This window comes from Rhopalosiphum maidis, chromosome 4, assembly GCF_003676215.2.
Source record: "Rhopalosiphum maidis isolate BTI-1 chromosome 4, ASM367621v3, whole genome shotgun sequence".
NCBI lineage: Eukaryota > Metazoa > Arthropoda > Insecta > Hemiptera > Aphididae > Rhopalosiphum > Rhopalosiphum maidis.
The window spans coordinates 40,240,600-40,265,217 of NC_040880.1; the positions used below are offsets into that span (position 1 = coordinate 40,240,600).

The window sequence follows — 24,618 nt, forward strand, 5'->3', positions numbered from 1 at the left end:
TTAAATGTTTTATGTTACGTTATTTCTAATAATTGCAATATTTTTTCTAAAATTATTTAAGTGTGTTTTTTTAAATATTTATAATTAGTATTATTTATATATTACATTATTGTATACATGCAAGTGTTCAGTAGAAGATCAAACTATATTTGTTTATTTATTTTTAATTAAAATAATAAAAAAAAAATACAATTAAAAATTAATCAACAATTTTTGCTGGTGCTTCAAAACAAGTAACAACATTTTTTGAAATAGGGTCCTTTAAACTCCAATGCACATTTACCTTAAACTGAAAATTATAACAGTGAGCATTTTTATGAAGACTTTTAATTATATAGTTTACCTTAGGATATGCTTCAATTATGTATATCTCGTCTTTATAAATATATGCACTGCCTTTAAGTAGAGGACATTTTTTTTTTGTTCCATCTTCTTCGTAGAGATTATTGCATACACTTTTATTATCTACTCCTAATAAGGGTATTGGTATATTTAATGCTATACCATGTACTTCTGCGATTAAATCCCTTACATCGAATTCTAAAATAAAATTGAATATATATAAGTATATTTTAATGCATTTTTTAAGCATTTCTATGTATAAGTACTCTAGTAATGTAAATATTTAAAAAATCATATTTACTGATCCAGTTAAAATTTTCTAGAAACATGAGTCACTAATCTTACGACCAGGATAGTATGATACTAAAGATACATTTTCAATCCCATAATAATTACAGTTCATTGGTTTAAATTACTTTAATTAAGATGAACAAAGTATTACAAGCTGATGATGATCCAATACATGGAGTACTATCATGGTAATCGTGAAATTATTTAGTATTTAACAGGCCAAACCTAATTACATAAATGGGAGTATATACTTTGCACCACATATAACTAAAAAAAGGCATTATGTAATTTATATCATTATTCACCTTATTCAAATTGTAATTTGTGCAACTTTAAAATAACTTTTTTTTTACAGATTAATTTTAATTTTAATAGTTATATCTAGAAAATTATTAAAAAAGTACTATTACGGTTATTAAAAAAAAACATAAAAAAATCAGTCATATTATAATTATATAAAGAAATGTATTTAAGTATTCCAAATATTGAAGTTAAAAATGTGTTGCCGGTTACATAATATTCCGTTTCGTTTTCTATCGTGGCGCAAATTACAAGTAATAAAATTGGCGCAAAATACCATCTCCCATATAACTAAGTATGAAATTATTAAACTAATCGATTTTTAATTAATTTATGGTTTTATCAATTTCATCTTTACAAGGAGTATTACTTGCATAATTAATTACTTCTTTGTTTAGATAAAACCTTTTATGAGATAGAGTTCAGAGTTCTATTAGTATAGTACTCTACTACTCTATGTATAAGAATTTAGAACAGTTAATATTTTAACAAACAGTTTCCGCAGAATGTATAAATCTAATTGCAAACGACATTTTTCATAAAAAATATTATTGTCTTAATAATAATAGGCCTCATAATCCAATCCCAATGTAATATTTTTTCGTTGATATTATCATTTAATTTTGAAATCACTTAAACTTTGAAAAATTGCATTATTTGGCATTTATAAATAACATTCATATCATCAAATTTAATATTGATTATTCCTATAAAATGTACAGCTTCACGCAGAATTTAGTGGCATTTACCTTATGGATCACTCGCGGAAAATAAATGATTGTGTTATATTTTGAAAATTACTAAATAAATAAATGATTTTCGTACAAATTACCAAATTACATAACAAATAAATTATAATTAATACATATTATTATTTATAAGAACCTGGCTTGAATTTTATTTCTATATGCACAGTACTATTTCGTTTTAACGAGCATCTTGATGTAGTACAATTTTCAATTGTTACTGTTACGTTATTTAAAATTTCTTGATTTCCTAAAAAAAAAAAAATAATAATGATAATAAAATGTAACTACTTATTTGAATGTATAATATATTCCTAAAGTGTTATTCGTAGAATTTTAATTTTTTTAAATTTATGTATAATTTAAGATATTTCTAGCTAGTTGCTCTTAAAAAAATGTCGAGCTTGATGTGTAAGGATATTGATAATGTTGACATAAAGGTGTCGGGGTGGTAAATTTTGAATCTAGAAAAAGTTCCCTTAAGTAAATAAATGAAATTATTACACTATGTAATATGTCAAAGTATATAGGTTGGTATAGATGTAATCTACAAAAGTGCATAATATTATAAATCATTTCAATTGGCATATAAATAAACGTTAGTAAAAACTAATTAAATAAATAATTTAAGAAATGTGTACAAATTAAAAAATATTGAGCAGCATTGTTTTTTAATATTATGACTTACTGCCATTGAAAAATCTATTATACCTATAAGTATAGGTTCGCATTATTCAATTTTTTATAAGATATATTTATATACATTTTAAAGATTAGCCATAATGTGCATTATGGCCAATATGTAAAAGAACAATATTTACTAAAAGTTTTCATTAGGATTAACTACAGAGAGAAAACTGCAAATTTTCAATACATTTTTAGCACTGTAGGCTTATATAGTTCATATACAGAATAGATTAAATATAATCTATTCTGCGGTTTATAGCCTATGTATAGTATGGTGTCTGTAAATATACAGACTGGTGGCAGGGCGATAACAAACAATTAGGTACCTTCAATTATTCTTCAAGGATAGCTTTTTAATTATTATCATAAGAGAAATCGACATATCATTAAATTTATCTGAATTGGTAATTTATATACATTAATACATTACCTATACATAAATACAAAATATTATATAAATGTTAGACATATTTTTAAAAATACAATTTTTAAAATTGAGAACTTTTTCGTTAGGTTACGATAAAAAAACCACCACTCGTTATTAATTATTTGAGGTACTGCTCTACAAACATTTTAAAGTAGACAAAAAGAGTTTTCCGTACTATTTGTAGTACATTATTAATGTTTTAAAAATAAATAAACAGTTAATTAAGAAATCTTAGGAAAATAATTATAAAAAATAAATATAGTTTATAGTTATATTAAATAATATTATGAGAAGCATTGTAATATTGCGTCGAAATTGTATTAGTAGACAGTGTCTACTATATACACGATATTTAATATAGGTAATTAAATTATATCCTATAGAAATTATAGCTATATTAATAATAAAATAATATTTGTGTAACACCTTTAAAAAATTAACAAAATACTTACTTGAGCCACATTTATAAACTGTAGTTGTAGTTTTAATTATTTGAGGAAATAATATTAATAAAGAACTCAAACATATAAATCTACCAAACATTTTGATAAAAATAACCGATGAAATAATAATATAAACACAATAAAATAAAATAATATAAAAACACGATCAACAAAAAAATCAGTACGAATGTCTCCACACAACTAGACGACCTTCTGTCTTCTGTTTATATATTTACTATTTTTCTGTATAAGTAGTAATATAAGGTACACTTCTCTTACTAGTCCTACTACATTTTTTTAAATTACAAACCAGGTTTGTTTTAATTATAAATACAACAAGAAAAATAATTGTACTCATTTGTACATAAATCTGTATTATATAGACAATTTTATATCTTGTTTAACTAAATTTCTTAGTCGGCTTATAATTTAATTACAGATTTTTATGATAAAGCTCAAGGTTACTGTTTTAGTCTAAAAACTGAATTATAAATATTTAAAAATAACAAAATAATAAACTATAATATAATTGTTTTATTTTCAAGCGATTTATTTTATTATTTTTTTACTTCAAACTATAAATGATACTATTTGATTCGTCACTATAGTAAATAAGTAATAGGTAATAATAAGGTATAATATATGCTTAATTCTTGCGCATCCTTGCGAATCACGGTAAACTCGTTGGCACGTTATTTATACCAAAATAATGATAAATCGGTTTATACACGTTTTTATATTTAATTATTGTTGATTTAATGAAATTTTTGTACAAAAATTATATAGCTTTATGCTTTACGTTTTGATAAATAAAGCGAAAATACAATTTCAACTATTATATCGACTAACATTATGCTATATATATCGCAAAATATGCTCTTAAAATATCCTCTAAAAAAAGGAAAAAACTATAATAAATTCTAACATTTTATTTTTAATTAAATGATTGTTTATATTTTATATATTACACTGCAAATGGTTTAAGTTATTAATAAAAAAAAGGATGTTGATTTCAGTTTACGAAGTTCATGAGAAAACCAAAGAAAAATGTTGAAAAAATTGTTAAAAGCATTGAACTGCAATTTATTATTTTGTGAAAATTCTTGATTCATCGAGTTAAAAATGCTTTAAAATTTTACAAAATTCTAAATATGCTTTAAAAATTCGTAAAATCATAAAATATGCAAAAACTCCGAAATATTTTAAAAATATTATGTAAAATAAAATGTTGTATAGGTACAAAAGCGTTAGAACATGAAACAGATTCTGGTACGAACTAGCTAATTTTGGACTAACCAATAACAATATGCAATTGCATAAAAATGTCAGCCATAGTTATAAATTATAATTATTACGTCAATTTTTTTATTAGTGGTGTAGAGCGGCAAAATAATGTTCCAAAAAATGTTTGTACTTACTCAGTACTCATGCTTATAAAGTTAGAACTATAAATAATTATAACTAATAAACAAAATGTATTCTTTGTTTAAATTTTCTTGTATACTTTATTTATTTTCAGTATTAGTTATAATTTACTGTAAATATGTATTAATAATTATTGTTTTTTTCTTTTTTCTCATTTTGTAATTGCATTGTATTATTTCATTGTTGTTTTATCTCTCACTAAGTTTAGCTAAGTACTCTTGCCCTTTTATAAGAGTTTCCACCTCAGCGAAGAGCAGTGCTAATTTTTCTCTTTGTATATTTTTCAACTGTACAATATTTTAACTAGCAATAAAAAAATTATTAAATCTAAAAAAAAATTCATTCAAAATTCGATTTTTATTATTATTTATTATTAAAGTAGACAGTAGTTCTATATCTAAATTATTCTACATTGAAATATTAAAAATTAATAATGTATGTTATTAAATAAATATTAAGCTTAAAACAACATATAAATAATAAAAATTAAAAAAATTAATATTTTGCATTTTTGCATTTTTGCAATGAAATCAGACTTTATAAAAATAATATTTTCAAAATAAAAACTTTAATACAATGATTATTGACACTTAAATAGATAGCTTTTTATATGTAAAAAAATGTGATGTATCTATTCTTTATAGACTGTATGTAGTTGTAGACATTATAGTACATAAAATATTTTTTAATTGGTTAATTAAACATAAGATGTTTTATATATTTTTCAAATAATTAATCCATTTTCTTTGAAGTTTCTACTCGAGTCATTTAACACACTTGAAAAATTACATAATTTAAGACTTAATAATGTATAATTAACGATTGTATTAATTATTTAAAAACTTTAAGACTTACAAAATGCTTCTTCTAAAATAAAATATGATCAATAATTAATATGTTATACTTATGTATCTCATTACTCAGGACTTCAGGAGTAGGTAATATACATTGATCATTGTTATTATTAGTCGACAATATATTATTTTATTTTTTGTTCTGTTAGTTTTCATTGAAAATTAACTTCGTAAATATTTTTAATCTCATTCTGTCAACTAAACAATTTTAATTGATATTGTATTAAACAACATTTAATTAATATGTCAGTAACTTTAAATTTTTTAAAGTGTGTAAATGACGAGATAACAAACCATAATATTATTTATTATAAATACATATTATAATTAATCAATTGTTTCCTCGGTGAAAATGTACATACTAAGTATAACAATAATAAATCAATTGTATTAAAACGTTTATTTAGATATGGTATCATGTCGAATATAGTATCTTTTTTTGTTCTTCAATAACTTTTAATTTTATAATGTAAGATTTAAGTTTCGACTGCATTAGGTTAGCGAGGGATTAATCTATAAAATAAGAATAATATACTATTTTCATAGTACGATGAAGATTAGGCCAGTTTTCTGTCTCAAAGCTATTAGTAACATTTTAATATTAGATTCTGAGCAGAGCAATGAATGTACCTATTGATTTTATAATGATGTGTGTGTGTTTTTGTCCATTATCATTTTAGGGAATATGTTTCGATTTTCAACTTCTGGTAGAAATTTAAATCTATAGTTAGTATTTTGGGTATCAATAGTAAAAACTAAAAAGTAAAGACCAAAAGTAAGACATTTAAAATAATTGGAAGAACAACAATAATTTGTTATTGTTATCAAATAATGAATAACTGCATAAATTTAAAACATTCATATTACAAGTTCCTATAGTTATTTTTAAAATATTCACATCAGTATTAGATAGACATGAAATATTTTTTTATTTTAAATTTTCAAATTTTTTTATTTATGTATAGAATATGTTTTTTGGGGTAAAAAAGCTGGAAAATATATATAAACACATTTCTTTTAAATAGACATTAGAGATAAAAATATTATTTGGATAAAAATTAGATATCATAGGACGAATAAAGATTTTAGTTTATTTTATATTACTATAATTTAAAAATATTGTTTATGGTAATTTTAAATTTGTACGTATATACTACCTATATTATATTATTACATTTTTAAAATATTTAAATTTATTTTACATACTATTGCTGTTTATAACACAAACATTACAGCTTTTTTTATTTATTTTTCATTGTAATATATTATTATAAAAACAACATCTGTTTTGTTTATTATGGATACGACGAAGATACAAAATATGTGTTATTTGTCACATTTTGATATAAGTTATATCATATAACGTACGAGTATATGAACAAAAATGTTTTGGTTAGTCGTAGTAATATTTGCGACTAATATTATTTACGAGAATGCAGTGCCGGTGGCCGCGGTAATCGACGATCCATCATTCGACCATCACAGCGGCTCAGCCGAAGACCGTTCGTATTTGAAATACCTGGAAAAACAACTGGAAAAAATAATGGAGAACACGTCCACAGGTCGGACGGCCGTCGTCAGCACGCTTGATGCGGCGCCGGGAGCCGTGCCACGGAGGTCCAGTCTGTTTTCCGACGGCTTTTTCATCCATTACCGCCAGCCGTGTACTATTGAAAAAAAGCCCGCGGCTCGCCGTCGCGTCACGCAACGCCCGAAAAACGCGACCATCGACGACAGCAAGTCGTCCACTACTGCCAGCGCCGCGCCAATCCTTTTCGTCACCAATGGCGAGTGCGAGTCGGCCAATCCGGGACGGGCGTGCGTATGTCGCATGACCGATCTTCTGGATTTGGTCGTGCAACGATTGGACGAGGCGGTGATGTCGGCGGACGACGACGAAGACGGCCGTGGCGAGACGGCCGCGTTGAGTTGTCGGTCGTTCAGGCCCGTCCCGGCGAAGTTTGTGGTATATCCCGCCACGGCGGCGACCGACGGCGACGGGACGACTGCATCTGCTACCGATGCCACCGTCGCCGCGGTCCCGGCTGACGCGGCGGTGGTCGAGCGAAAAGTCGGTAAAACAGGTGGCCGTCGGAGCCAAGCCCGAGTCCGTGGTCGGATCCAGGCCGAAGTCTGTCTGAGTCGAGTTCGCAGTGGCGTCGGCGCTGTCGAGGACGCCGTGAAAGCAACTCCCATGTGGAAACAAATTGATTTCAATGACGTGCTCAACTACCGACTGGAAAGGTCTTCGATAGACGCTAAGGGCGGTAAGAGCTGGGGCCTTGAGGTGGAGTGAGTTGCGGCTCAATTTTTTTTTGGTGAGGCCTTTCAATTTAATTTAATTTTACTAACGCGACGCCCGGGATGGGACTAACGATAACGGTGTAGACTTGTTAAATTAATAAATTATTTGAAGGGAAGAAGGGTGTCACCTCTTCTACCACACCACCTCCATGTATATTTTAAATACAAGAAATAATTAATATTTAATATTTATTATATTTTGGTCACCGAAGAATTTCACTCTCGTACATATCTTACACATGCACATATCGATATAACAATCTAACTCACTATGCGAAATTTACGGTAACTTACTTATTATTTTGAAAAAATTAAAGTCAGTTAATTAAAATGTCTTATCATGTACGGATCATATGCCATTTTTAATTTTTACTTTTTAATTTTATTACAAAAATTACGTTTTTATCAAATCCCCATTTTTAAGTTATCAATTTACAGATAAAAATTAAATTTCTTCAGTGTTTCATACGATTAGTGAACATTTTTCTGCCGTATTTTTTCAGAATTAAATTCAAACACGTCGCTAACTTAACTTTAATTTTTTCAAAACTTTAGTACAATAATTTAATATTAATGTTATAATCAACATTGTCAAATTATTGTCTATAACATATAATGCCTATACGAATATAATAATTTATCTTTTTTCTTCCCTCATTTTTTTTACTACAAATATTTTTATTTTCTGAATAATAGGACTAATAGGAGCTTCTCAGTTATCTTGTATCTATACTTATCCAAAACCTCTTTTTTAGATCACTACGCAGTGCAATATGGCCTGGTCGGAAGCGACGTCAAAGTCCAATGTGTGATTAGCAATGACGGAACAAAAATGAATTCGTTCAAATGGGACTTTAAACTGGGCAAACATAAAACTAGTAAATATACCTAAACTATCCAGTACGAATTTTAGGTGTTGGTTAAACTGCAAATATTTCACCTATACCTAGATACTTACCAGCCACTACTCACTACTATAAACATATTAAAATATCTATAGAATGTTTTGTTTTATAAGATTCTACAGTCACCGGCACAGATATGAATATTTTATTGATATTGGGCATGGAACCAGGAGATAGTAAAAATTACACTTGTATAGCAACAACAGATGTGGTCGGAAATTCTAAAAATGGCTCTTCCTACAAGCACTACGTTATAGGTACATATGAATATGATGACATCGTGATAGTGATGATAATAATAATTATTATAAATATTACAATAATAATTACACGAACTTATTTTTTCTACTTGAAACTGAGCACACACATTCAAATAATACAGTTTTTTATTAGGTAGGTACTATGTTCAATTTTATAAATACATGAAATATTATACAGGATGTCAGGGTGTAACAAAAGATAGCTGGTAAAGTGGCAAAATTTATATAGTTAATAATTATTAATATTATACCTTTCGGCTTTCTGCTTAGATTTTTTTCTTATATCCTGTATTATATTATATGTATTTACTCTGTACTCGTGATTTGTATATCTAACAACAATGAAAAAGTAAAACATTGTAAATGAATTAATGACATACCTATCTTAATAATGACTAACACGTATAGTTGTACATATAGAGGTTCATACATTGTAATTTGTAAAAACATTCATCTTTATCAATACTATATAGTCTATATAACATAATGTTTATAATTACATGTATATACTATATTTACGTCTTTATTTACGCTATTTTATAAAGCCGTTGAAAAAGCCATTTATGAGATCCGCGGTTCAGCGGTTTACAAGACTCGTGATGGCGGCGGTTGTACGCACGAACTAACAGTTCACGTACAAAAACAATTACCAAGTTCCATGCGTACCGAATTGTGTTCTGAGGGATCGTCGCGGTACGCATGCAACGTTATCATGGAAAAACCAAAGTGTGCCGAAGACGAAGTAATGCACTATTTATTGTATTTATATACCAGGGTCATCAGACGTGTCTGCACTTTTATAGCCACTAAATAAAATAATATTAATGTTATTTGTATTTCGTCACCACTATATTGTCTATATTATCTGTATGATTTTATCTGTCATAACTACGATTTAAGTTAAATGGGTTTATTCATACCCTCTTGCATTGGAAATTAACGCAAAGTATAATCATTGAATTATTATAAATATATGCCTTTAGCCTTTGGTTATTTACAATTATAAACTTTTATGCCATACAGATACACATTAGATATAAAGTTAGGGGGGGATGCTAAAATAATGTATGCTACAATCCTTTTGAGGGTGTCCTAAAATCTTTCACATATTGAATTATTTTTGTATTAAATAAATAATACAGATAGTTCATCAATTATTCAAGATTAAGTTTTGTATTAAAACAGAAATGTGTTGTAAAATTATTTATATTTTAAAGCGATTAAATAAAAAAAAATCTAAACCACCGTGGATAATTTTAAACCTAAATTACTCTATATATGTGGCTATTCAAAATGGATAAAATAAAAATTAAATTACATATATTTTATTAAATAGTGGCTAGTTATACAATATATATTTGTCACAATTTAATTATATGTAATAACTAATAAGTAAACAAGTTCTAGGGGAGGTACTACACTTTTAACACCTCTTCCCTTCACTATAATATACAGAAGCCTAAAAATATTCATACATATAAAATATACTGCATCGCTGCGTTAAATAAGTTTTGTAATTTTAAAATAGAGAACGATGGAAATAAAATATTTGGTAACGTTAAACGACAAATCCAATTATTTGGCTCAGATAAGAACTAACAAGAAAGGTCGAATCGCACTGCGCTACCAAAAATTATTGGCGAAAATATCAAGTGTTATAAGTTCAAACCTTAACAAAACGATGACGGTTCCAAGTAAATATGAACTCTTTTTAACACATACATGGACAGAGCAAATTTAAGAGTAGCTAATAGAGAGTGGGGGCCAAGGGAAACATTTTTAGACGTCCCTAGAACCTAGAGCATAATAAATATTGAGTTAATCTAGATCGCGTGATTAAAATATGTTGACACTAAAAGGGAAGTGTAGTTATGTAAAAGCTCATAAAAACAATAATATTTTAACTAAACTATTACCATATAGAATAGTAGAAATAGGAATTGTACACTCTAGTGCCTTCGGAAGTAAAATGAATTAATAAAAAATATTAATGAAGAATAAAAAAATAATTATTACATTAAATGTATGCTACAACCGCATATTATATAATGTTATTAATAATACCGTTTAACAAACATAAAGTATAGTACATTTGCTTATAGTTTCACCGATTTTGTATCATTAGCTTTAATATTAGAGAGAATTAACTTATGATCAAAGATAAGAACATTTTCAATTATTTTTCATAGGTTTTTTGTATCTTTAAAAATGCATAGCCTTAATTGTATTTTATATGCATTTGAAATTTTGCAGATTTTTACAAAATTATTTAAGTATATTATTTATGTTATTGGAAAATATTAAATCAACCTATCGTAATACTAAAAGTAAAATAAACGACTTTAATTGCTATATTAAAAAACATATAAAATAGACCACCTCCGCTCAGAATCGTTTTTTGTAGACAACAGTCAACAATATATCATTGAATTTAAATTTAACACGTCCGTTTCATTTGTTTCAGTGATCCACTTGACACCCAATGTTACATCAAAGCGATACATACTTGCCTACTTTTTTTTATCTTGTCTAATCTCTTGCTACGTGCATTCACAGAATTTCCATATTTTTTTGTTTTTCAGTAATGTCCAAGTTGTCGTTGATCGAAACAAATTTTGAACCTGACCGCATGAGTACAAAAAATTTCGTTTCTTGTTCATCGGGTTTCGGCATTCGGGAGGTGTTTTGTGCTGCTTGTCCGCCACATCATTACAGTCCGGATAAATCCATCGAATGTTTTAAATGTGCCAAAGGTTTTCGTCAGCCGGTCGCTGGATCGGATAAATGCGTCAAGTGTACAAATATTTTTTCCAGTGGCTGTTATATGGTAGGTACCAGTATACTACACTATGTAATAACGTAAAAATAAAATCATATCATTTTTATTAGTTTGCTCATCTTTTTCCTAAATAATATGCAGATTATATCCTATAGGATATAAATATTGATACTTAGATTTTAGATTTTAGATTATCTTTGTTATACTATTTCGTATAAATATAAATATTTTTATTTATAATAATTATAAAATGGTTTGATGGTTTGTAACCCTTTTAGAAATTTTTACAAGTATAGAATTACAATAGTTCAATAAAGGTATAGGATTATTAAATTACATTAAAACTATAAGAGTTTAGATAAATAATAAGTATGGAGCAAATTAAATCTTTATGATTTAATATTCATAAGTAACAATCACATTTTATATTGAAATGAAAATGTACTTAAATATTATATATATTTATATGTACTTATCTAAAATTATGACGTCTTATATATTTTCATACTAAAATATTTATATTTATTTGCAGAATGAAGTTTCACCAACTGTGTATTATGTCACATATTTAATTTTTTTTTTGGTTCTTTTATTTATGGCGTGTTTCTGTGCGTTTTATGGCCGTGAAAAGAACGAACAAAGTATGTACAAATTAAAATAATTTTTAAATTTTCTTAATATTTCGGGCTGCTGCAGCCTCCTCAGCCTCACCCCCTGGCTACACTACTAATACCACAACAATACAGCATAATATTGGATTATTAGTAAATACTACATCAGTAATTTTTGTATCTTTAATATATTGTTATATAACAAAACAAATTTATTATTTTTTAATTTAACAAAAACAATATAATAAAATTATTCATTGTTCATTAATTCATTATATTATATCATGACTCATGAACTTACCTGCTTACCATATTATGACATGTACACGTTATACACTTTACATAATATAATAATAGAAAAAACTGAAGTGTGTTGGATGACTATTTGTCGCTAACAACGACGGTTACTAAATACGGTCCCTAATTCAAAATGTCGTATAGTTTGAATAAGTCATTTTATCATTTCCCCGCCAATAATAAAAATGCAAATATTTAGTCAAATACATTAAATTGTATATGACTGATTACACCTTTTTAATTGCTAATACATATCTTTCAGGCATAAAGATAATGCCGAGGAAAATTAAGAAAATATTTAAAAAAAAAAATAAGTACAGTTTGCTTACCCAGATGGAAGATACAGCAGATAGTGGCAGCGTTTTAAGTAAAAGCTATGGTAAACTAAAAAACTTATTAAAGTTTAAGAAAAAGTCAAAATCTGAAATAATCAATTCAAAAATAAAATTCAATTACATACACAAAAATTTTGGTCAACAAATTCAGAATAATAATGTTACTGAAGAAAATAGTACGACTAATTAATTTTTAATTTTTGTAAAAAGTAAGCATAATTATTTAATAGGTATTTTATCCTTATTATTGTATAGTCAATTTCATCTAAGAATGATTTGTGTCATTTGTGACATAATCCTTTTATATTGTAATAAAATGTACGTAGTCTATGTTCACTGGACCACCAATAAGGTATGCTGCGCTCGACGACATAACTCCATCCCCTACAATTGTACATTATACAAAATAACTTTTATAGAAATAAACAACTTATATAGAGCTTAAAACCGACGTGTTCATACTATAAAGTTATAACAAATAGCGGCACTCTATTATAGCGTGTACCAGTGGCTTAATTTGGTCATATTTTTATTTTATTTTTTTTGGGGGGGGAATGTTTTTATATTTTTCCTATCCACCCCTCAAAAAAAATTGTATTTAATATTTATCATAAGCTATAAGCATTTTCTTTGAGTACAACAAACGGATGTACCTACGTCGTGGTTCTTAACCGGTGTTCCGTGAACTTTGTATAAATATTCTGCTAAAATCTTAAAATCAGTAAGAAAAATATTAAAAAATGTATATAATTATACTGTTATATTTTACGACAGTGTTTCAATATATGTATATATATCGTTTTAAAATTAAATTATATGAGTACTGACATGAACTGGAATGGTATTTTTTTTGATTCATATAATTGTGTAAGTTACCTAGGAGACATTTTCATCCCCATATATGGGTTGAGTTATACAACATTTCAATATTTGTAAGTCTAATATAATATTAATTACTTATACACAATATCGAGTCATCACCGTTCGTCCAACCTAAATAGAATTAGGTTTCACTGTAGATATTAGCTACGGGGAATAGTAAACTTCTACAAAAGATAATACGACTAATATGAGTATCTCAATCATTTGTTCAAACAAATTGTTCAAAACGGTTTGTTTTAATATCAATTAAATTGTTTGTATCATAAACTTTGTCAATATTTTTAAACAAAGGTGGAAACATAGATTTACGCATATTATTATACACATTTTGTCTAATAGAATTAAGTTCAGTTGTATTTAATTATGACAATTTTTAACTTTTTGAGATTTTCAGTTCCAAAAGCATGTATTCAAGTAAGAATGTCGGAGTGTAGGATATTAGTGGATATTACCCAAATTGGTACTGGTTTGTTAAAGCTCCACCGCGGTAAGTGAAAACTTTTTAGTCTCGCCAGTCAGGTTAGTTATTTCCCCGCCGTCCATAATAACAAAAATAAATACATGGATTTAGATTTATTATTAGATTATTAGAGTTATTAGATTCATAAATATCAATAAATAAACTCATTATTTTGTATTTATATTTCTTACTATGGCGGCGAGATAACAAACCTAAGTTGGAGCTGCAAGTTGTAACTATAAAGTTGGGCTATAAATTTTTCACTCAACAAGGTGAGGCTATGACAAACCAGTACCTCCGAATTTTTTTTCAAGTTAAAATGTTATTCGTGTAGGAGCTTACATTTGGCCTAGACGACGTCTAAAATAAAACTAACGTGGTTTATTTAGAACCCTGAGAGCTTGAGATGATGATCTAGCTTCTGTAACAATAACGTTTTTCTTAATTCATACTATAACTACTAATACTTTATTAATACTTATTTAAATAAACAAAAATACACTTGTAATATATTTTTTTAATACATTTAAAGTCATTTGTGTAATGCATTTTTTGAGTTATTTTTGCATTTTTTTGACATTACTCAGTCCATGATTAACTAATTAGTTAGTTAATCATGACTCAGTCTTAGTAATAACTATTATTTTCTTGATTTAGCAGGTAACACAAAGATTAAAAAATGGTGTTATTATAGTTATTATAATCTTGGTACCTATTTAGGTTTATTGATTCAAAATTATCTTTTAGTAATTAGTAACCATATAGATTTCATTAAAAAAAATTAAAAAAATTAGGCTTGTTAAAAAGTTTTGGTAGGGACTTTGTCCTTTGTAGACGAGATTTCTTTAAGATTATTATATTGCTCATTGATTAGCTCACAGTTGGAATATGGATTTTTCGTAAATTACACTCAAATTCTTTAAGTCAATTTACAATTCATCAAAATTTATTTTTATTTTTATATAATTCTAATTATATATTATTCAATATTCTTATATAATACACTGATGTAATATAATATATTACATAGGTATCCACTTTGTTATTCATAAATCATATGTATATTATAATTATGCATAAACTTCTATACTTCTATAGGTATATTAGTATAAAAAACTAGTATAGCTAGAATTCTGTATATAATTTTATATTATATTCTATGTACACATATGTAGGTATTATAAGTTTATATAACTACCTATTAACTTTAACCTACTATCATTAATAATGACTCATTATAAACATATTTAATATAAGATACAGTTTTCTACAGCAGCCTCCTTTACATCATGCACCTACTCAACACAGCGCCAATTGCCCAAATACATATTTATTTTCACTGGATCTGTGTAAACTATGTAAATATCCGTCGTATGCGTAAATAGCTATTTACCTGCTTGGCTGTTAACAAAAATTAAATTGGACATTTTCGTTTTCGGACAACGCATACAAGTTGTATGCCATTACCTTATTGAAAGTTGCAACGGTCCGTTTTGACGTATTTTATCATTTTTATTATTTCATCTAAATATAGGTATTAGTCATAGGCTCAACTTGAGTTTTAAATTTGGGGGTGCTAATATAATTTGCCAGTGTGTACTGTGTGTAAAATCAAATTGCGCTTATGGTATTCGTATTACAGTATAACAAGTACAATAATAATTGTACTTACGTAGTTGATTACGTGGCTTAATGCCTTAATATAAAGTTATCAAAAATGGAATAACCAATAACCATACATAACTGTTAATTATTATACTATTATATTATATTCAATATATTCTAATCAGAAAACGAGTATGTTACTATAATACTATATGTTCTACACTGAAAATATAGGTACAGGCATTGGCGCCGAACAAAATTTTGAATGGTCTGTTCAACGGATACGCCTTATCTCCGCATAAATAAAAATATTTTTAGCAGCAAAAGTCTATATGTCATAAAATTAATTAAGATATTGCTATATCGGTGTAAAACCATGTTGAAATTAAACTATTATACATGCAAATCCATATCTAATCATTATTGTGTACCGATTTATTTCCTATGTCTTTGCGACTCAACGAATCCACAGTGATCAGTGATCACTGATCAGTTCTCTATAGCTATCTTCATCTCTGACTAATAATTATTGCCGAGTTATTACGAATCTATTTAATTAAGTTTTATTTAAATATGGCAAGTGAGATAATAATTGTCATATATAGTCAACGAAAAAATTTGCTGTTGGTGAAAAATAATTATAAATATTCTAAGTATGCAGAATTAAAATCCGGGGAAATTGGATGGAAATACATACAAAAAACGTGTAAAGCAAAATTATACACAATTGGCGTTGATAATAATTTTTCGGGAGAATCAGGTACACATGAACATGAAAATACCGACAGTAATACTATTGTTCGACAAACAATTAGTAACGGGATAAAACGAAAGGGACTTGATTATATTACTGATCGTCCCTCCAAGTTAATAGAACTTGAAATAGCTAATAATGTAGTAGCGGCGTCGACTTTAACATGTAAAGACACAAAATTAATAAAAGAAAGCATTTCTCGTGAACGCCTACGAATTTTACCGAAGCTTCCAAAATCAATTTCTGAGGTAAGTACATGAATGTATATATAATACTAAGTCGAAAACAGTTAGGACCGAATATTTTATTATAACAAATTAATATTTTTATATTTTATTAGATAATTAGTTTTTAGTTAGGTATTATTAACTGAATTTAAAATAATTGATAAATAAATGTTACCTACTTGTTAGTGATACTGATACATAGTTTAGATTATGTTGTTTCCGTTTTACCTATACCTATATAATATTATTTGTATTTAACTTTAATAACATATTATATTGTATTTTGTATTTAAATAATAAAAAACTTATGTGCGGAGTTAGGGTGATACACTGATAGGTACATTATAAAATGGCTATGATGTCAACAGCTATCTTATTTAAATGTCACCACCCACACTACTATAATATTAATGATATCGTGATTTATAGGATAAATTAATTTATTATTCCTATACCACACCAAACAACATTAAAAATTTGGTCTGGTCATGAGTCATGACCAGACTTCAACCTCAAGTTCGGTGCCAATGGGTACAGGTAAGTTGAAATATACCTAAATTGCCAAAAACATCAAATTATTTATATTATTAATTAATAAAATGTACATATTTATATTATATTATGATTGCAACCCTCTCGGTTCTTTCTTCGCGCAAAACCATTTTAAATTTTTGCCATGTCTTACATGTGTAAGACGGAGATAACATACACGGGTGCAGCTTTCTCAAAATCAGACGTATCAAATGGCCGAATAGTCGAATAGTGGATGCATGGGAGTGTGTAGCCCTCGAAAATTATTGAACATCTTTTAAAGTATAAAATACTTATTTTACAACAATGTTAACAACTGTAAAAATCTTGTAACTTGATAAAAATTTTTTTTCTGAAGTTTTGTTAATAAAAAATAATTTTTATTCTTACACGTCAGATGTTCAATACATAACATAGATTACTATTAATATGTGATTGAATTATTATTGACTATTGTAAAAAATGTTTTATACATAAGTATTAACATATAATTTTTAAAATTTTGGAAATCTTAGCATATTCCTTAACTTAATTTTTTTTTCAAATAATATTTTCATAATTTAACAATAAATTGTAACATATTATAATCAAACAGGTCGTACTTGAGTATTTCTACAAATCTTGGCTATAGAATTTCTGGACATATTAGACATTATTATTTATTATTGTTTATCAATAAAAGGAATGGCAAACTTAAGAAACCTTTTTAGTGTTATAAAAAAAGATCATAAAGTATAAAAATACTAATTTAATTTAGGATTTTTAATAAGTTTATTTTTTAGTATTCAATGTATTTAAATTTGTATACTCTTATGGTTATTTGACTTGATTATTCTTTTAAAGTAATTATCTGAAAGACAATAATACTGTAATTTAAAAAAAAAAAAAAAAAAAAAGTTAAGTTAGCAAAATATAGTTAACACACATAGGACAAAGAAAATTCATTCAACTTGAACCTGTAGATGATAAGATATGCACTGAAGTTAACAACATAATATTAAACTGCTTAACTAACTATTATAAGTTGAAACTTAATAAAATAGACTTTAGGTACAATGAGTTGGATTAGGTTGTCTAAAAAACAATCAAAATTGAACCACATATTGTTGATTTGTATAGTTTTAAATTTGAACCATAATCATCAGACAACATGATTGCAGTATATTTCAACAAATATTTCTTTCATCAATATCATATATTAATATGATAACAATTTTATAATTGTATATTATATAAATTATTCCCAGAAGTATAAATTAGATATAATATATTTTTTTTATTTTAAATTATTACATCCAATAAAATAAATTACTTTAGTTCTTGGTAAAAAAAATCATTAAAAATAATGCTTTAATTATTTTTATTTTACATATATTAATACAAACAGTAAAGAAAATGTATAATTTTATCAAAACTAAAACTTATTACATAGGGTAATTAAGAGATACATCTTGTCTGGCTAATTCTAATAACATAGGATCGTCAAAGAATTTATTTATGGAAACATCCTCACTTAAGCCTTTTCGCCTCCGAGTTTTTACCATAAATTCTCGAGCCAGATGTGTAGCAGGTTGTGGTTCCAAAGGTTTGATAACTATACTTTTATCAAGTGGATCACCGGGGACAATCTAAAAAAAGTAAAATAATAAGTTAATGATAAATAATATAATCATTGCGTGTGCAGGGTTTTGTATCAGGTGTAGCATATGTTTTTAACTGGCTCTATAAAGCAGCTTGCTTGTTAATCTCATTATGAATATAAAAAAATATAGTAAATAAAAAGGTATAATATTTATACATGATAAATTGATAAGTGTATATTACTATACACTTATCATAATATTAAACAAGGAATAATATGATTTACATAAAATAAAAATAAATAAATAGTATTATTATTTTTCATTTGAATAACTGTTTTGTTCATTTATAATTTTTCTTTTTTTTTGTTTATATTATTATAATATATTGAATATAGTAATTACTAATTAGGTACCATTGTTACTAAATTTAAAAATAGGTAATCTTAAATGCATATTATATATTATTTAAGAGTTGTTTTTATTTACAACGGTCAAAAACCCAGAAAAAAAATAAACAGTGCATTGATGCGGATAATGGTTATAGATACTAGTATACTAATATAGAAGTATCTAATATCTATATCCATAGTTGGGGAAATGGAGAATATGTCTAATGATGAGCAAAGAATAATAATAGTATTGCAAAAGTAAAAATCCTTAAAAATGACACATTTACATTGGTCTTATGTTATTGAATATTTATATCTTAATTTAATTTTTAAAATTATTCATTCTATCCATACCTTTAAATAAATATCCATCAGCCCACGCCTATGTTATAATAATTATTAATATTTTAGATTCCAAGTAGAGCGATGAATTAATTAATTTTACAATGACGTGTATTTTATTTATTTTAAGTCTGTGTACACAATAAGTAGTCAAGAAAATAATCCAATTTTCAATCTCAAAGGTGATTTTGGATAGCAAATTAAATCTAGTTTGTACTTTAAAGAGGTCAAAATTAAAAATTTCCAGTACTTATTTTTATAATCGGAAAAACAAACAAAATATTAAAGAAAAATGAGAATTTTTATGAAAATCCAATGTTATTATTAAAATAATTGTTTTGTTGCCAAAATATAGACATTCTCCACTCAGAATTGTTTTTCATCATAAACATTAGGTTATAATTGAATTTAAATTTAATAAAATAGATTATCGTAATTTCATCAATAATGATAAAATGTGTTTTATTTTTCAATAATTGTGATACTTTTTATTAAATGAGTCTCTCCTCAGAAAAAATAAATTTTAAAACTTATACAAAATTAGTATGAGAATATATTATATTCAATTAATTCAATAAATTGATTATTAACCAATATGTATAAATGTCTTAAAATGTATAAAAAAATTCTAATATTTGCAGATAAGCTTTTATTTCACAACTACTTTCTTCTTAAAATATCAATAAAATATTCATTTTAAATAACCCAGCTTATGAAAATATTCAAAATAAACTTATTATAAAGGTTATTAAAAACCGTGTATATTTTGAATACTAAAATGTATGACATAATTTACTAACCTGCCAATGATGGAATACAGACAAACAAAATGCTTGACCTTGAGTATGAGTACGTAAATCAGTTTCAAAACCAAATGAATCAATCGCAGGAATAAAAGCTTTGATGGTATACAGTGGTGATCCTGGAACAGGAGCATCTTGTGTTACGTGTCCTCTTCTCTTAGCTAATACAGTATATACAGCAGAAACACAATCTGCTGGAGCTTGGACTTCAACATACAGATATGGTTCCATCAACCGAGGTGTTGCCATAAGAAATGCCGAGTAAGCTACTCTACGAGCAGTTGGAATAATTTGTCCTATAATTTACCATTTTTTAATACACTATAAAAATTAAACTATACAAAAATTAACTAATACTACTAACCTCCTCCTCTATGTAATGGTTCAGGGGCAATGACTGCATCTAATATTTTAAATTTAACATTACGAATTGGTTCTTCACATAATGGTCCCTCTCTAGTACCCCATTGAAAACCCTAAGATTTAAATCAAATTATTATTATTTTAAGTCTCAGCCTAAAAAAAAATTATTAAGTTAAGAAAGTACAAATAGTTTAAGCCAGAAATGGAAGTTAGTCCGCTAAGACGAGTTAAGATCTTTTAGTTAAAATACAATTATCATAATTTTTAAGATACCACATTGGAATGAGTGTAATAATTATTAAACAAATTTAAGGAATACAAGTCAGGGTTAACTGGTTTAGAAAAATAAAATAAGTGGAAATAATTGAAAAATAAATTAATAGTTTTTTGGTTTACTGGAACAACAATAATATTCAATGAAACTATTATTCAAATTATGTATTAGTATTGGTGTTTTATAATAAGGTATAAATAACTTACTTGAACAATAGAATCCTTAATAGATCTAAGAATATTTTTGTCAACTTCAGATGGTAGAGTATCATCTACAAGAATATTAGGGCCAGTAGTATCGGGACCAAATGCCCATATGGAACGAGCTGCAAGTAAATCCCAATCATATTTAGATTGGAAAAATTCACCAATTTTTTTCCTTAAATAATAGAATATTTATCATTAAATAATGTACATTCATCGATCAATTAAAATACATAATTTAACAAAAATATTAAAAAAAATTATGTATTACTTGTCCCATGCAATGTCAACCACTTGGTTTTCAATATCTTCAGCAAGGCCTTTTTCTAATGGTTCTGCAATCATTGTTATCTTATTACGTTTGTTTGGAGTTTCAGCAAAGCATTTTAATGATGATGTATCAACAACAGTTTCACAAAAAGCAACAACTGGATCTGCCACTTTTATATCTTTAGCAAAAATAAAAATTTAGTTCTTAGGTATGCAATAATGCTAGTTATATTTACCAATTTCTGAATACATCTTTCTTAAATCGTGCATTACACAATCTAAGTACAATTCACCAGTACCAAGTATAACGTGTTCTCCAGATTCTTCAACACGAGTAATAAGTAGAGGATAAGACTTGTTGACTTTTCTCAAACCATCCAACATTTTGGGTAGTTCAGATGGATTTACAGGTTCAACTAGAATGTTTTTTTTGTTAATATATGTACAAAAAAATAATTTTAATATTTTTTTTTCTTTACCTGCAATCTTTATAACAGACTGAGTGTTGAATTTTAATGGTCTGAATATAAATAAATCGTCAGTTGTTATTAAATCTGTTATTGTTGCAGTTTTAACAATTGGTTGGTCAATGCCTTCAATTAGAACCCAATTGCCAGCTGGTACTCTATTTACTTCAACTTTATATCTAGCTTCATGTACCCATAATCTTCCAACTGTCATTACTCTAGAATCTTCTTCATCAACCAAAGAATAGTTTTCACCTAAAACTTTTACTTCTTGTCCAGCATGCAATGTCCCACTCATTACTCGAGCTAATACTTGGAAGAAGGTACAATCATCAGTAGGATACATTTTAGTACTATGCACCATTAAACGACCCTAAAAATAATAGTATAAAATATAAAACATAAAATAATATTATATCTTAAAGAAACTTACATCTGGATTGCAATCAAGCATGTCCTTAGCTAGTTCAGTGTCTTGAGGACCTGTATAAATTGTATCTATTTTATTTTTTGCATTTTCTGCTGGTGAAGGTATATGATTAACACACATGTCCACAAAACCACTGAGATCATTTAAGAAACGTCCACAAACGAGGCGTAATAGTGGTCGTATATTAATATTCATTTCACGTTTTGTTAGTTTAATTCCAAGTTCATCCAAAATATCAGGGAGAGTCGTGTCTACATCACCAATTACTTGAGCAAATAATTTATATAATGGTTCTAATATGAACTCAACAAAACTTCTTTGTGCACTGTTATGAGGAGATTTTTTGGAGAATTTTCTAGTTTTCGGATTAAAGTAAACATCACCCCATAAAACTTTTGAAAAACTGTCAACTTTAACATTGGGATAATGATTTGCATAAAGTTTAGCAAATGACTTTAATGTGAAACAAACAGCATATTGAGCTGATGCAAAACAAACATTTCCTATAACTGGTGAAACAATGCGTGATGGATCATTCTGCGAATGTAAACTGTAAAAAATAAAAAATAATTCAAGTATAGCAGTTTAAAAGTAAAAATAATTCAATATTAGTCTATGCAATTATAGAGTAATTTAATATTAGTTTATACCTTAACAGGGAATTTACTTCATCAATTATATGTTTAATTTTGTAATATGCATCTTGAGGAGGAAGTTTAAGCTCCAACATAAGTCTGTCAATTTTATTCACACAAATAGTAATTGCGATTTTTTCCTGAATTAAAAAAAAAAAATTAATTATTTTTAACTAACATAATTACAAAGTTTTGTACAAACTTGTATAGCATGTTTTATCAAACGTTCTGTATTTAACATAACGCCCTCTGCAGCATCAACAAATATTACAGCTCCATCACAAATTCTAAGGGCAGCTGTTACTTCATCAGAAAAATTAACATGACCTAATCAACATCAAAGTTTAGATTAATAAATAAATATAACAATTTAAATTTACAAAAATTATTACCAGGTGTATCAAAAATGTTCATTAAGTATGATTTAGAATTAACATCAGGTAAAACTAATGTTACTGGAGTTGCTTTAATACTAACACCTCTTTGACGTTCAGTCATTAAAGTATCTGTGTAGCGCATCAAATCAGCATCTGCTGAATCTAAATTTAATTGTCCCAAGTCTGGATGGGTTTGACGAACTAAGCAATCTACTAAGCTGGTTTTGCCATGGTGAAGATGTCCAACCAATGCAACATTTCGTACTAAGCCTGCAACATCCATTAAATCTGCCAAATACCTAGTTACAATAGTAACATGTAATTGAATTAATTTCAGTTTATATAATATAAAACAAACAAAATTTACTCCATATTATATGTTGTGTTGGGCAAATGTTGTTCTTTGATTTGGAAATTATGCTGTTTAACAGGAGCAACCAATGGTACTGTCAATGGTAATTCATCTTCTTCTTGAACTAATGTTTCCACGTCAGGCCCATACACTTCAACAGCACTCGGATAATAACGTTTATCTTCATGTAAAACAACGCTCATACCCGGTTCTTCTGGTCCATCTTCACTCTCCTCAATCATCTACAAAAACAATGTTATATTGCATATAATTACATAAGTATTAAATGTATTAAAAATGTATTTAGTTACATCAATGTCCTGAGGTTCTGGCTCAGGAGACGGCGGTTGTTCTTCTTCCTCTTCATCAGATTCCAATTCTGGCCCAATGTAATTACCAAACTCATCATAAAGATCAGAATCCATATTATGAATTCAAAAACTCAATATATGCTGTAAAAAATAAAAATCTATTGGATTTCTTATTAAACTTATTTATTAATTAAATTATTAAAGCTAAATATCAAAATTATCATCAAAACATCAAATAACGAATGAAAACGAATAATTCTAACATAACCTTCAAATGTAGATGTTTTTAATATTTGTAAACAAAATGAAATGGTATCAGTTGGTATATGTAATCAATGGTTTGTTATCTATAAA

At 27.0% G+C, this 24,618-nt stretch overlaps 3 protein-coding genes across 3 annotated transcripts; 1 reads left to right on the top strand and 2 right to left on the bottom strand.

The window, feature by feature from the left end:
* Positions 1–17: 17 nt before the first annotated feature.
* LOC113558610 (NPC intracellular cholesterol transporter 2 homolog a-like) lies at positions 18–3,468 on the bottom strand. The gene is made up of 4 exons (XM_026964105.1): positions 3,246–3,468; positions 1,819–1,929; positions 344–540; positions 18–289 (listed from the first exon to the last, which is right to left on the bottom strand). Exons 1-4 carry the CDS (start codon positions 3,334–3,336, stop codon positions 200–202), a joined length of 489 nt encoding a protein of 162 aa, XP_026819906.1. The 5' UTR covers positions 3,337–3,468; the 3' UTR covers positions 18–199.
* Positions 3,469–6,881: 3,413 nt separating this feature from the next.
* LOC113557470 lies at positions 6,882–13,196 on the top strand. Its single transcript, XM_026963012.1, has 8 exons — positions 6,882–7,782; positions 8,575–8,697; positions 8,838–8,981; positions 9,530–9,726; positions 10,513–10,678; positions 11,567–11,811; positions 12,296–12,404; positions 12,934–13,196. The coding sequence occupies exons 1-8, from the start codon at positions 6,900–6,902 to the stop codon at positions 13,194–13,196; spliced, it is 2,130 nt and encodes a 709-aa protein (XP_026818813.1). The 5' UTR covers positions 6,882–6,899.
* A 5,612-nt stretch (positions 13,197–18,808) lies between these two features.
* Positions 18,809–24,494, bottom strand: LOC113555685 (116 kDa U5 small nuclear ribonucleoprotein component). The gene is made up of 13 exons (XM_026960195.1): positions 24,265–24,494; positions 23,969–24,195; positions 23,617–23,900; positions 23,427–23,551; positions 23,240–23,364; positions 22,593–23,139; positions 22,172–22,532; positions 21,929–22,108; positions 21,694–21,871; positions 21,426–21,597; positions 20,947–21,058; positions 20,580–20,878; positions 18,809–19,093 (listed from the first exon to the last, which is right to left on the bottom strand). Exons 1-13 carry the CDS (start codon positions 24,376–24,378, stop codon positions 18,890–18,892), a joined length of 2,928 nt encoding a protein of 975 aa, XP_026815996.1. The 5' UTR covers positions 24,379–24,494; the 3' UTR covers positions 18,809–18,889.
* Between the last annotated feature and the right edge of the window lie 124 nt (positions 24,495–24,618).

Excerpts from the sequence above, each read along its gene's own strand:
- LOC113558610 (XM_026964105.1), bottom strand. The coding sequence starts at position 3,336 with ATGTTTGGTAGATTTATATGTTTGAGTTCTTTATTAATATTATTTCCT. Across the intron at positions 541-1,818 it reads AGAAATAAAATTCAAGCCAG|AATTCGATGTAAGGGATTTA; the intron begins GTTCTTATAAAT and ends ATTTTATTTTAG. Across the intron at positions 290-343 it reads TAATTGAAGCATATCCTAAG|TTTAAGGTAAATGTGCATTG; the intron begins GTAAACTATATA and ends TATAATTTTCAG.
- LOC113557470 (XM_026963012.1), top strand. The coding sequence starts at position 6,900 with ATGTTTTGGTTAGTCGTAGTAATATTTGCGACTAATATTATTTACGAG. Across the intron at positions 7,783-8,574 it reads TTCGATAGACGCTAAGGGCG|ATCACTACGCAGTGCAATAT; the intron begins GTAAGAGCTGGG and ends CCTCTTTTTTAG. Across the intron at positions 8,698-8,837 it reads ACTGGGCAAACATAAAACTA|ATTCTACAGTCACCGGCACA; the intron begins GTAAATATACCT and ends TTGTTTTATAAG.
- LOC113555685 (XM_026960195.1), bottom strand. The coding sequence starts at position 24,378 with ATGGATTCTGATCTTTATGATGAGTTTGGTAATTACATTGGGCCAGAA. Across the intron at positions 21,598-21,693 it reads GTTGACATTGCATGGGACAA|GAAAAAAATTGGTGAATTTT; the intron begins GTAATACATAAT and ends CTATTATTTAAG. Across the intron at positions 20,879-20,946 it reads ACCATTACATAGAGGAGGAG|GACAAATTATTCCAACTGCT; the intron begins GTTAGTAGTATT and ends GGTAAATTATAG.